Genomic DNA, 13728 nt, shown 5'->3' on the forward strand with positions numbered 1-13728 from the left:
ACTTTAAATGTTTTAAACTTTTAAATATTTTAACATTGACGGCTCAATTTGAGGGCAATTTTCAGATGGAATGCAAGAGTTGTACGTGCATTCAATGTTACTAGAAAGTGTTGTGCTTTTACACTTCGACATCTGTAACAGCGTCCACGCAGCTTACATACTGTGTACATTAAACAACGCCAGTGTTTTCATGTGTTTGTAATACGTGCCTCTGATGATGGTTTTTCTTGAACCGAAACATGTAAGGCAAGTGAGATAAATAAGTGACCTAAAAACATTGTTACACTCGACGGATTTTTCATTGACAATTTGTGATATTGAAAATTAATCATCATCCACTGTACAGTAAAGTTAATAGTAAAGATGTTGGAAATAACAAAGCAGTAAATGTCACAGATTTAACATTAAATCAGTACCAAAACCATGAAATATTTTTATGAGATTGTCAAAGTTACTTCAGGGTATAAACTTGGTTCACTCATTCGTTTGTTCATTTCAGTTTGAAGACTTTTTAGATGCATTAAATTCTTCATGGATACTTAGAATATGGGAATAAGAATTGCAGTGGAAAGGAGGGTTGTTTTTCAGTCTTTACAAAGCTTGCATTCTGTTTCAGAACGTTTAGTAACCACACATACACATTCTTGAATTTTGTAATGCCATAGGTACTGTGTAGATGTTTCAGACTTAATAAGGGTAAAAATGCTTCACCTGTTACTGCTGTTTCACAACATTCCTTAAATGTTCATATGTGGAGTATTATGCCTCTTTTATATGTGGGGGGGGGGATGCAACTTGTTTTGAAGACTATACATTTGTATAATGTAACAACTTCAAGGCTACATGAAAATGAAATTAAGGTTATAACTCAAATACATACAAGTATTTTATGAACTATTTGTAATAAGTTTTAAATCTATTAACTTGCTAAGGCACAAAGTTATATTTGGCAAATTTAGTGTATTCTAAAGCTGAACCAGAAAAAACTATGCCTACAAATGGATCACTGAATTGTACAATTATTAATTTATGGTTATAGGCATCATAAGATGTTCCTAGAAATTCTGTTAATTTTTTAGAAATGCTTTCAAAAAGGAAGTGAGATAACTAAAATATTAAAAATAGATAAATACGAGTGTTCAGAATTATGTGTCAGAATAACAAAGCGTGCACAGTTGCTTAACTGACCAAGGATTTTGCTCTTGAAGTTGTCTGCTGGATAATTATGGTTCTCCTATGAGCAGAATGTGCCTACTATATACAGCAACTTTTATTCCTTAAATTTATTTTGTGACATTCTATTTTTGATTTCCTTTGACTTTTTCACAGTAGTATATCGACTGTTATGTGGTAGCTATATATATGTTTTAGCTTGGATTGCTTCAGTTAAATTCTGGAGTCAGGGTGGAAGTATGTAGTTACAATTTTCTAAGTACATTTTTGAAAATGATTCTGATTTGTAATTTTGAACCCAAATATCCTGAACTCTATCCCAGTAGCTGAAACTAATGGAATAACATATAATAACAGTAGTTTATGTATAAATGCTGATTGTAAAGCTGTGAACCTGCTTTTACCCAGTTGGCATATGTATATATTTGATTAATAATGTTTGTGTTAATGTTGTGATTTATCCTTTAGGATCTCATAAAAATAGTTGAGTCCAGAAATAGAGATGTGAAGGAAATTGTTACCCTAGCCGATCATCTTGAACAAGTAAGAATTTTGTATGGTATTTTTGTTATGGTATATTTTTTCTCCTTTCTCAGTAGTTCTGTTAACTTCCACTGATACTTCTTTCTTCAACTCTGCAGTATGCCTGAAATCATAATTGTATCTAGCCAAAATTCACATTATTCTACCTCATAGGACAGTCTGCTTTTTTAAACAGAATTACTTTTTATCTTGTTTGTATATATTCTTAAAAATTACTGTTGTGTATGTGAAGAATGTTTAGTAAGAAGCATTCAGGTGTGCTGTGCTTATGTTTGTTAATTTGTTACTTTTGTACAGATGTCCAGAAGAACAAGGAATATTGGACAGACCCTTTGTCTATTTACATAATATCCCGAGTAGTTGGGACATCTATCTCAGTGTTCAGTTCTTGCAGAAAAGATTGGGGCTCAATGTTATATCCACCCATGTATGATTATATTGTCTTTTACCTTCTTATTACATCAGAGGTGTTTTCTTTATTTTAGTGCTTTTGAGGGACTGATGTTACTAGGTGAAATGGGTTTTATGGTGAATGGGTAATAAGTTATCAGTGAAGATGTTCCAGGATTTTTATTATGGGGAGAACATTTTTGTGGAGAAGGATCCCTTTCTTTGAGCAACCAGGAGAATTACTTCTGGATGGCTTCCTGCAGGTGCTGAATGTTATCCAGTAGTGATTTGCATTCACTGTTGCCCATGGTGCAGGAACTCTAGGGAGAGAATAGTCTCTGCATCTAGAAATGCTGTTGGTAACACCTTCCACAGTGCCCAGAATTCGGTGGTTATATTGCCACTGTTAGTAGGCAGAGTAGTGTCACTGGGGTGAAAACACACCAGATCCTTGAAGAAAAGGAAGGCCAAGGCCATGCAGTCTGTGGTGAGGTTTCTTGACAGCATTTTGGGATGTGCAGGTCACCACCATCCTTGAATTCCTTGTACAGAGGACAAGAGTAAATGCATAATGCTGATGCACAACACTGGCAGGTGAAGGAAATCATCCAGATGAAATTCCCTAGCTTTCTCACAGAGACAGTGATCCTTCCCCTTGACAGTTATTACCCCCATACAATCTGTACCACAATGTTACTGTTGGGAGTAGTTCCACCAGAAATTTCCTGCCTATACACTATGCACCCTAGACATTGCCCCTTGTAATATTCACCTCTTCATGTCACTGAAGAAGCATTTCAAAGGAAAACATTTCTGGTGTGGTGATGAGGTGGAAGCTGAGCTGAATTGGAGGATAAGAGGGCATCCTGGTTTATAGGTGATATATGACTGGGACAGTGTCTCAGTTGCTCCAACAGTTATTTGGAGAAATGAGGATTTATGCATTATTCTTCAGTTCCTTGGACATAGTGTGTTGATCAGAGTAATAAATACAACTGTAACACACACTTGGATGTCATATTGAATAGTCTTTGTGTTATCAGGTAGCACCACATGGGTCTTATTGTATCATTGACACTTAGTTAGTTAGTTAGTTATTTAGAGAGGGTGGGTTTCCCCAGTTTCCCCGCGACCAGTTTGATCTATTGTGCTTCCCTCTATGATATTCTACCAGTCTCTGTACCCTACCGATAAATGGTGCGTACCATCAGTCCTGCTGAGCAAGCGAGTTCGGCCACTTGCTTAGCGGTATCTATAATGATTCCCCCCATCTATCAGAGGCCTTAGAGACTATTGTTGGGCGGGAAATGTCCTGGAATTTGGCTCAGTGATCCCCTTTGGGGATATGAGGTTCTTTTACATGCCGTAAAGTTATGACACGGGGGACACAGCTTAAAGTCCCTCCCGGAGGACTTGTTCCCTGAATTTTTCCGCCCTTAAAAAATCATTGACACTTGCTATTCTTTACAGAAACAGTATAGATTATAATGTATCCATGCATTGTGACAGTGTAGTTGGAAATTGTCATATTCCTTGCTTGAAATTATTCATTACCGAACTGTCTGAATAGTTTCTGTATATGATATCAGATCATAGGCACTAATGTGATGTGTAATGCATATTTGTATGCCCATTTATTGGTTTCATTTCAGTGCCTGGTGTTGTACAGTTATGATAAAGAGGCTTCTGGTTGTTTCTTTTGTTTCTTTTAGAGGCAGCATGTTATATATGCAACAGTATTAATTTCAGTCAAAATGCATAAAGGTGACAAGCAGAGGCTCTGCTTACCACCTGCTTCACACTGGTTTCTTCTTTTGCCCTGAAGTTTGAGGTGACATGTTCCTCTGAAATGTTGGCTGACTTTCAACGGAGTGCATGGCTTTATATCCCTGAAGATAGAACTCTTCATAATCACTCCTGTGAAAACCTGAAATCTTTAAAAATACTTGTTTCCACATTGGCATAAGTGACTTCTTAGCCAGCAAAACACATTGGGACTTCAGTGAAAGCGGTATTCCCATCTTGACCTAAATCCAAGGTTAACAGTGCATGGAGCCTCACTTCCACCCTCCCAGACATCTTGATGGTATAGTACTTAATTAATTTAGCAGAGAGAAGACTTGCTTTTGCCATTTTAAAGTAATAGTGAGATTGTATATGACATGCTGCCCCTGTGGTAAACATGGCCTTAGGTTGCCATTGGTGCAGTGCATAAGTGCTGGGGAACTAGAGGTATGGAGAATTTTGTGCAATAAGTGATTGCTTATTTGTCAATTGGTAGTCACAGTTTATTAGAGCTACAAAATAGTGACCATGACTGTTGAAAAATGAATGATGAAGCATATGAAAATGAAAGTAATATTCTCCTGATATGCTGTATGCATTAATTAAAACCCTTCTTGATTTACATCACATTTGGAAAATACTAAATTTGAATCATCTGGAAAGAAAATGAAATTTGTATAACAAAGATACAGAAACATTCAAATTGTAGTCTTCTGGGTGGTACAGTTGCCGGAGAAATGGCCAAAGAGCATTTATAAGTGAACTTTTTTGACGATACCAATAATGATGGGGCATTTAAGTTGCAGTTATTTTATAAATGATAATGCAAGATTTTTGCAATAGGCATTTGATAGCTGACTGTTCTAGGCTTTTCCTGCTCTTCTATGGTGGGGGCTCTAAAAAGACTAAATGATTTCAAGTCATAGAAAGCAGATATTACTAATACAGCAGTACCTCACCTAGTCTGGCTTCAATCAGTCCAGATTCACTATAGTCCGGCTTGAAAATTTCAAAATAAACTAAATTTTAATTGAGCAAAATGAAAATAAATTCTAAAAAATTAGCACACAAAATTATTTTTAATACATAAATGATCAGTTTTTTTCCTTTATACAGTCAAGTCTCTCTATGTGTGGTTTTAAAGTTATGCGATATAATAGATGTTTCAATTTTTTTGGGGTTCCCCGTTGTATATTTATGTATGTATGCTTGGGTCGTTTGTTCTTGAGCTCTGACAGCTATCGCTGGAGGAGTTGGGTAGAGCACTGATGAGGCATGCTCTGCATTGACTTTTATCTCGCTTTGGTAACAGAGCCTACAACTGTTAGAGCTCAAGGTCTTAAGCGTGAAGTGTGTGAAAGACACCACTCTGATTGCAGTTCAGTGCGATCATAACTGCTGTCCTTAATGTGTAAGCTATGTAGCACTAGTAAGCAGTGGATGTTTGTGAACTTTAATGTTGAATTAACTTCTGTCTATCAGTTTTCGATATGCAAATCTACAGTAAAGTCCATTTGTGACAATTAAATTTTAATACCCATTTAAAATAAATAAATAAATAAATAATAATANCCTGGATTAGTCCAGTTTAGTCTGGGATTTTGGTGGAACCTATTACCCAGGCTGTGCGAGGTATTGCTGTATGTACTGGGCATATATTAAATTGTTAGCATGAAGGGAATGTCTGTGAACTGACAGGAACATTTAAATAATGTGGTTGGAAAAAGCATTTACTCTTGTCACTGTGACTAAAATATATTGCAATTAAGATTCATTCAGTAGGTATAAACAAATATTTCCTTTTTGTTTTATTCAAACTCTTTCAACATTGCCCATGCAGGCTGATGCAGTGGGCCCAGATATGTTTCTCTGCCTACTTTCTTTTCTGTCCACATGACTGCTAAGTCTCTTTCATCACCTCTGTTCCTAATCACCTGATTACCATAAAGGAATTTGACCTCATTTTCTATCTAAAACCTTCTTGGGTAATCCTTTCTGAAGAGGTGGTTGCAAAATCATCTGTCATATCTTCTCATTACCATGTTGCTGCAAAAACATTTCATCGCCTGTGTCACTACCACATGGTTACTAAAATACTTATATCATCTTGTCACCTGAAGGTGGCTTTGCAAAATCATTTTTATCAGTTGTCTTCATGATTACTGGGTCTCCAGAAAGTACATTTCTCCATCCTCAACCATGTAGTCACTCCCTATTGGGTAGCACCCTGGTCTCTGCTTTGTACAAATACATCTTCACCTGCCCACTCCACTGCCCACTGCCAGATCCATGTAAGGCTGCTGAAATGACCTTGCATACATCAACCCTGAAGATGGGAGATGCAATGTTTGCCATACCTTTGGCAAACTTTCAGAATTCTATACAGCTTATTCCCAAAAGCTGAAAAATACAAATGATATTTTGTTTATTAGTTTAATGTTTGAATGAAGTAATGCTTGCTTGGTTTTAAAGGTAACAGAATTTCTGTGATGAGACTGTATAATGTGGCAGTCAAGGTTATGTTCTGTGCAAGATATCATCTTTATTTTTCTGGTAACTATATGTGTTTTGAGTTTAATTCTTGGTACTTCTCTTTTTACAGTTTGCTGATATCATTTTGTTTTACTTTAATTTGTATGCATTAATGCTGATCCTCCTTTTAAGGACTTGAAACGTGATGTACTGCAACATCCTTAAAAAGCTATTGTTACAGTAATCTCTTTATTTTATGTTTATGATTTGTATTAGATTTATACATAGCTACAACACCAGAACTACTTAGAAATTATATTTTAGGTGACTGTGGTCTTAGTATTTGTTCAGTAGTGTTTGAAGATGAAACCTCTCTCTTTGTTTAAATTCCCATAATTTACTTACATGTCAGATACATTTATCAGAATAGATTACTATGTGTAATTATAACTAATTTTGAATGTCATCCATCATATCAGTAAACATGAGCCACCTGCTGAGGAGTAATTTTAAATGATGCTTAAAATAGATTTAAAATATGATGTTACATTGTTTTTGTGATTTAAAAAATAAAATTTTCTTTGTATTATCCACTCTTTAGACTGTTATGAATTATTACAGTGTACAAAAAATTTCACCATTAAATGTGATATGAAAATATGAAGGGAGTCTTCCTTTTAGCACAGAATATTGTTTTTGTAAGGTATACTTTACAGTTAAGCATGCCATGCTTTTCTTAAAAAAAGCATATTATTATTATGGAGAGTTATACAGTTCTTGTTTATTTATTTATTAAAATAAAATGTAGCTAAATTATTTGTATTCATGTTATGTCAGAGCTGTAATGTATGAAATTTTTATTTTTTATTTTGTTTTAATTTAGTCTTTGATCCTGAGTTTGCGACAGAATGAAGCAGAATTTGATAAGATGAGCGATGATTCTTCAGATTTGGTTCAGATCAGTGGTGAAACCAAGATATCAGTTAATGTTCAACAGATTACGTCAAGATTCCAGTCCATTCAAACCACAGCCAAGGTGAGTTGGTTTAACGCTTTGTAAGTTAAAATGGCCACTGAAGTTAGTAATATAAATATGTCACTGCTTGAAGACTTGTCACTCCAACTTGGCCATATGTTTCTTACTAGACTCTCTGTTGATTTCATAATTTATGTTGCCTGATTATTGATGTAACGTTTCATGAACTGTTCAAAAGTCTTGAACTTCGTAAAATACTTACACCATTTGGTGTTCACTGGATAATATGTGTTGTATTGAAGTTGTGTGCTTATGGTGAGTAAAGTAACACACCACTTTTGCTTATCAGTTTAACTGTGTTATAAGTCTTGTTGCCAACATTTCCATGAACAATGGCAATGCACTTTTCTGGAAATCCAAGAGGGGGGAAAACCACTAGATCTTATTATAACATTGAAGGATGAGCAAGATGGAAAATTAACACAGTGGAACCACATTGTATGCACATTTAACTTACACAAGTTCAACCATAAGCACTTGCCGCCCCTCCCCCCACAAATTAAATAGCATGGAACATTCATCTACAACTATCTCTCACTGTCTTTATGTAATTAAAAATAAAATTACTGTACATTACACTTGTATATGTACTCTTTATTATCTACATTTATATTGCAGGATATATACAAAAACATGTACTTATGAGTGATTTAAGGGATTTTGAAGGGTAATTCTGACTACATATGATTTTGAGCTTGTGTGCACTCTTCAGATTGTAACCCCTGTGTAAAGATTCGACTCTATTTTACACTGAAATAGTGATTCTACACCTTTATTGTGTTGCTGTTATGTATGCTTCTCAACATGTGAATTAAGTCCTATGAAGTAGCATGAAAAATTTTTGGTGTATTTTGTTCTCATTTCTAGTATTTTTCCACACTTTACACATGCAGTGATGATCATGTAGTATTAGGTACATAATCCAAGTTTCACAATATGCTGAAATATAATAAAATACATGTATACATATCCATACACACACACAGTTGCAGGCTTGGTACTTTATCTAAGATGTGACCTTTAATGAAATGTTATAATTAATTAATTATTGTATGTGTGGCAGTTGAGGATTGTTAATGTGATTTGTTAAATTTGTGAAATACAGGTTTTATAAGTAGGATGGGTATAACAGTGTACTGTATTAGTTTGAATGAGATTTGTTTGAAATGATTAACAACAACTTGAAAATTTAAATACATATTACAATGTAACCTTTATTAGTGGAGCCAGAATTATTGCCTGCTTTACATACATTTGTGATGGAACGAATTTCTGAAATGTCAATAGGTGAAGAGCATAAATGTGCAGCTTATTGCTAAGTAAGTATAAATGTATTTCACCTAAACTTCCCTCACATTTGCACACTTCAGTTGAACATTGTAATCAGTAAATTATAAATGCTTCATGACTTTATATTTGCCTGCAGCAACATCTGATATCTTTGTAGGAAATTGTTAAGAAGTGTGAGCATGCAGTGTCAGACCACGAAGCTTACCTAGACAAGTATCGTCAGTGTTCAGAATGGCTTGCTGGAGCTCAAGGAAGGTTTGAGAGTTGTCGAGATGGAAGTTCAGTTGGTGCAAGACAAGATCTAGTTCAGCGTAGTGCTGGTCTGAAAGAATTGCTGGCAGAGCAGCCAATCTCCCTACTGAACACTACAGTAGAATTAGGGGAGAAATTATACCCATCTACAGCAATGGAAGGACGTGAAGCTGTGAGACAACAACTGCAGGAATTGCAGCAGGCATTAGAAACCCTATATGATGGGATTTCCAGCACAGAGAGGGAACTGCGAGCAAAACTGAACAGGTCAGTGCACATTTTAATTGCAGCAGGCATTAGAAACATTGTGTGATGAGGTTAGAGAGGCAACTGAGAACAACCCAACATGGGTGTTCCATAAAGGTTCCATTTACACAAAGAATTGTGCAGTATGTGGCCTGTGACCAAAGAACACACTGAATGAAAAGAAAAACCTTAACTCAGGGATGTACAGTGGAAACCATCTATATGGTTTCTTAAGATGTTTTTAGCTTAAGATATTCAAATTATCTGGTCTCAGACATTTCCCCGTTAGGCCAAAGTATTTTTAAACTTTGTTAACTTCTTTTTTTTATTTTCTAATGTTCTGAAAATAACATCTTATGCATTTAATATGTTTTTCCTTAGCTCTTTTTTCCCAGGTTGATTTGTTTGTTACAGACATTACTCATTTACGTGAGAGGGTTATGAACAGTATTTCTTCTGGCTAGTGGCCATAGACGTCTGAAACAGAGCAGAGCTCAATTGACATCCGGATGTGATGACTTATTCATCATGCTTCATTACTGCTTTAGTTGTTTTGAGTGTTCACATTTTGTTCACATCACAACAGTTTGTTATGGAGATCATTTAAACAGTGAACAGTGTGGGATCTCACAGACAGGAATAAAATGCAAACTGCTAACTAAAGGAGAAAGACTGTTCATGTGTCCTTATTAAAGCTGAGTGTTATATAGTGTTTAGTGAAACATGTTTGTAATGTTGTAAAGTGTGAGAGGTGTCTTACTGTTCAGCAAGAAATCAGCATATACACAGTGTGTCCAGGTTCTGTTACGACTGTGTTCATTAAAAATACAAGGTGTGAGTTATTTTCAAAATTTCACTCTTTTTATTCAAAATAGTCTTCTGAATCATTTCATAGCTAGAATTGATTGAAAAGTTTTCAAAAACAGTCACTGTACTCCTTTTGTGGAATCACATTTAAAACTGCTGTAGATTCCCTTTGGATATCCTGGATGGTGTTGTCCTTTCATCGCCAACTTAACTTTTGGGAACAACCAGAAATCTGCTGGAGCCAAATGTGGCGAATACGGAGGATGATCAAGGACTGTGATCCATTTTCTGGCCAAAAAATCGTGCACGATCTTCAATTTGTGGGGTGGGGCATTGTCGTGGAGGAGCAACCAGGAACCTTGCTCTCGATATTCAGGTCGAATTCAAAGAATTCTCGTCCCACAAACGATTGAGGACTCCGAGATAATAATGAGAATTCACTGTTTAACCTTCTGGCAGAAATTCCTCGTGAATGATTCCTTTGGAATCTAAGAAAACGGTTAGCAGTGTCTTTACTCGACTCTTTTGCATGCACACTTTCTTTGGTTTCGGCTTCTTTGGGCTCAACCATGCTGCACTCTGCCTCTTGCTTTGCGAGAGGCTCATGTTGAAAACACCATGTCTCATCACCAGTAACAATCAATTTTGTAAATTTTGTATCACTTTGGGCTGGCTGTAACATGTCTTTGCAATGTTCCACTCTAGCATGTTTTTCATCGCCTGACAGCATGTGCAGTACAAACCTCGCACAGACCTTCCATTTGCCCAAATCCTCGGTCAAAATTTGATGCACAGTACTTTTTCATATTCGCAAAAGCTCCTCGATGAGTCTTGCAGAAACACATCTGTCTGATGCAAGGATTTCGGTCACTTTTTCCACATTTTCTTCAGTGCCACTTGTTCTTGGCTTTGATGCATGTGGAGCATCTTCAGTGTCCTCCCTGCCGTCACAAAATGCAGCATACCATCGAAAAAGTTCGAGTGACTCAAACAATCACTACTGTACACTTCTGCGCTTCTCTGGCTGTTTTGCCTGACATCAAGCAAAATTTGATGTTTGCTCTCTGTTCAACCTCCATTTTCCAATGAGCGTCAGAACAGTACTGTTACATTCAAGGTCAGAACGCATGATGCAGTGATGCTTGCGCTTTGAAATTATAGACAGCCACAGCTGAAACTTCAAGAATCTTAACACCACAACTTGTCAATAGATGGCATTTCAGGGCAAAATTAAAAAAAATGAGTCCTAACGGATCCTGAACACACTGTATATGTAGTGGTTTTAAAGAAGTGAAATGAAAAAAAAAAGAAAGAAATTTCAGCAGCCCTGATACATTCAAAATAGTCTAGCTAGTGTTTCAGTGGTACATGTACCCACCATACTGAAAGATACTTTTACTAGAAATGTATTAGTTGTTGTGTAAAATGAATTCTGAGTTATATGTGAAACATGTGTTCACTGATACTGGCAATTAAATGACACATTGAAGTGGATAAGAATTGGGAAAAAATGTGCACTGTATCTGAATATTAATTTTTACACTTTTCTTAGCCACCCACATATTCTGTTTTTTGCAAAACAATGTTAACCTTTAAATTTCAGATGGACTGGCTTTGAAGAATGCAGTGAGAACTTGCGACATTGGCTTCAAGAGACTGAAGCTCAGTTGCCACAAGAACTGGAGCTCAAAACGACACTTGATGAAAAGAGAGCTAAACTTCAGAGCTATAGAGCTTTGCTCCATGATGCCGTATCTCATCAACAGGACATTGTGAACCTCAGGGACAAGATTGAGAGTCTGCCTGAGAGGACTGAGAAGGTTGATCAAATGCTTGCATCCCTCACTGATCAGCACAGCAACATCCTTAAGCGTGCTCAGGTTAGTTAAGTCAGCTCACTGCACCCTGCTAATATCAGTTCCCATGCAATCACAATAAGCCGTGTACATTTATTGCTTTTGGCATATGTGTATTATTGGCTGCATGAAACAGCCCAGTTTTGGATCGACTGATTTTAATAACTGTTGGTATAGTATATTACATTATAACTTACAAGCAAATATAAATTTGATCCCTATTGTCCTTCATTGCCACCATAAGATAAAGGTGACAGTTCTTTGAAGGTTTTAACTCCTAAACTAGGAGTGAGATGATACACAGTGTAATAGTTAATTAACATATGCCAGATGTTTCCAAGTAAATTAAATTTAATTTGTGATGTGAGCCACTGATACTGTTAAATAAACCGTAAATAAATAAAATAAATGTATTGCTCTCGGGATTTGTGTATCAGTATGCAGGTTTCCAGTGGATGAACTTTTAAAAGTCAGTGTCCTCATTCTGATGAAACTTGGTTTGACCAGTAACAAAAGTTGTCGTTGAAGTCAAATTTCTAGATTTATAATTGTGTCAAGGAAATTAGATTATTATCCCCATATTTCATCAGTGTTACTGACACAAAGATGAATGTACTGTTCTTATAATTGCAAGTGTACTATTCACTGTATATTTTCCAGCTTTTACACCATTCTTTCATGTTTGCTTTTGTAAGTACAGTTCTAAAAATGTCCCCATATCTTCACAATGTAAGAAAGGTGAAAGTGTGTCTTATGTATTCATCTTTTCATGAGTGAAGTATAGTATATTTTTATAGTAGTAGTTGATCGTACGTGCTTTTCTGCAGTTAAAGTTACTTAGAAAGTGATAAGGTTTTCCAGAGCGTGAAAGATTTAGTAAAATTATAAAAACTAGACTATAGGGATTGATCTGTCTCCCCTTGTCATTGAGGGAGACATTTGTAGATGCTTGGCATATGTCAGCCAGTATAAGCTTACTAAGAAAGGAAAAGACAGCATGCAGAAATGTACTGGGATGTATGAAGCATGAATAAGACATAAATTTAATAAGTTGATGTGTGAGGAGTGAATAACATGGACATTTAGTAAATAGATGTGTATACATTACATGGATAACATATTCTCATTCATAACATAAACTATTTACTCTTCATTTTTATGATTGTAAAGTTGGTGGTAGTGTGTGTACTTTTACAGTATCACTGAAGCTGGGACAAAGAAGTGAAAACAACAGTTAAAAGGAGATTGATGCACAATAACAAAGCATGGCCATTTAAACTTTGATGTCTGAAGTGCACGAATCAATACACTGAAAGGTGCAGTCATTGTGACTGAATGGCACATATGCGTGTATTTAAATGCCACTAGTAGAAGTGCATGCGCATGTCGCTAGTAGAAGCGCACACACAGTTCTAAGTAATTATTTTTAAATATAGTAAAATTTAATGTATGTACCTTTTTTTTGTTTATATATTCTTGATGTACCAAAAACAACTGGAGAATGTGAAATGTTTTAAATATTTGGGTAGCTTGTTAACAGATGATGGAAGGTGTACGTGTGAAATTAAATCTAGGATTGCCATGGCAAAAGCTGCATTTAGCAAGAAGAAGAATCATTTTACCAGCAAATTGGACTTAAATTTGAGAAAGATAGTGAAATGCTATGTTTGGAGCATCGCTTTGTATGGGGCTAAAACTTGGACACTTAGGGCAGTAGATCAGAAACACCTGGAAAGCTTCGAAATGTGGTATTGGGGAAGGATGGAGAAGATCAGTTGGACCGATTATGTGAGAAATGAAGAAGTGTTGTTTAGAGTCAGTGAGCAGAGGAATATCCTACACGAAATAAGAAAACGGAAGGCTAATTGGATTGGTCAT

General features: G+C 35.9%; 1 protein-coding gene across 4 annotated transcripts in view; it reads left to right on the forward strand.

The window, feature by feature from the left end:
* LOC111873382 (nesprin-1) overlaps positions 1 to 13728 on the forward strand; it is a 410258-nt gene that overhangs the window by 156574 nt on the left and 239956 nt on the right. For all 4 annotated transcript variants that reach the window (XM_023868043.2, XM_023868044.2, XM_023868046.2 and 1 more), the window contains exons 45-48: positions 1642 to 1716; positions 7247 to 7399; positions 8847 to 9208; positions 11598 to 11874. In XM_023868043.2, the coding sequence (XP_023723811.1) occupies positions 1642 to 1716; positions 7247 to 7399; positions 8847 to 9208; positions 11598 to 11874 (867 nt within the window). The remainder of the gene's footprint in view (positions 1 to 1641; positions 1717 to 7246; positions 7400 to 8846; positions 9209 to 11597; positions 11875 to 13728) is intronic.

The sequence above is a fragment of the Cryptotermes secundus genome, unplaced genomic scaffold (genome assembly GCF_002891405.2).
Source record: "Cryptotermes secundus unplaced genomic scaffold, Csec_1.0 scaffold22, whole genome shotgun sequence".
NCBI classification, from domain to species: domain Eukaryota; kingdom Metazoa; phylum Arthropoda; class Insecta; order Blattodea; family Kalotermitidae; genus Cryptotermes; species Cryptotermes secundus.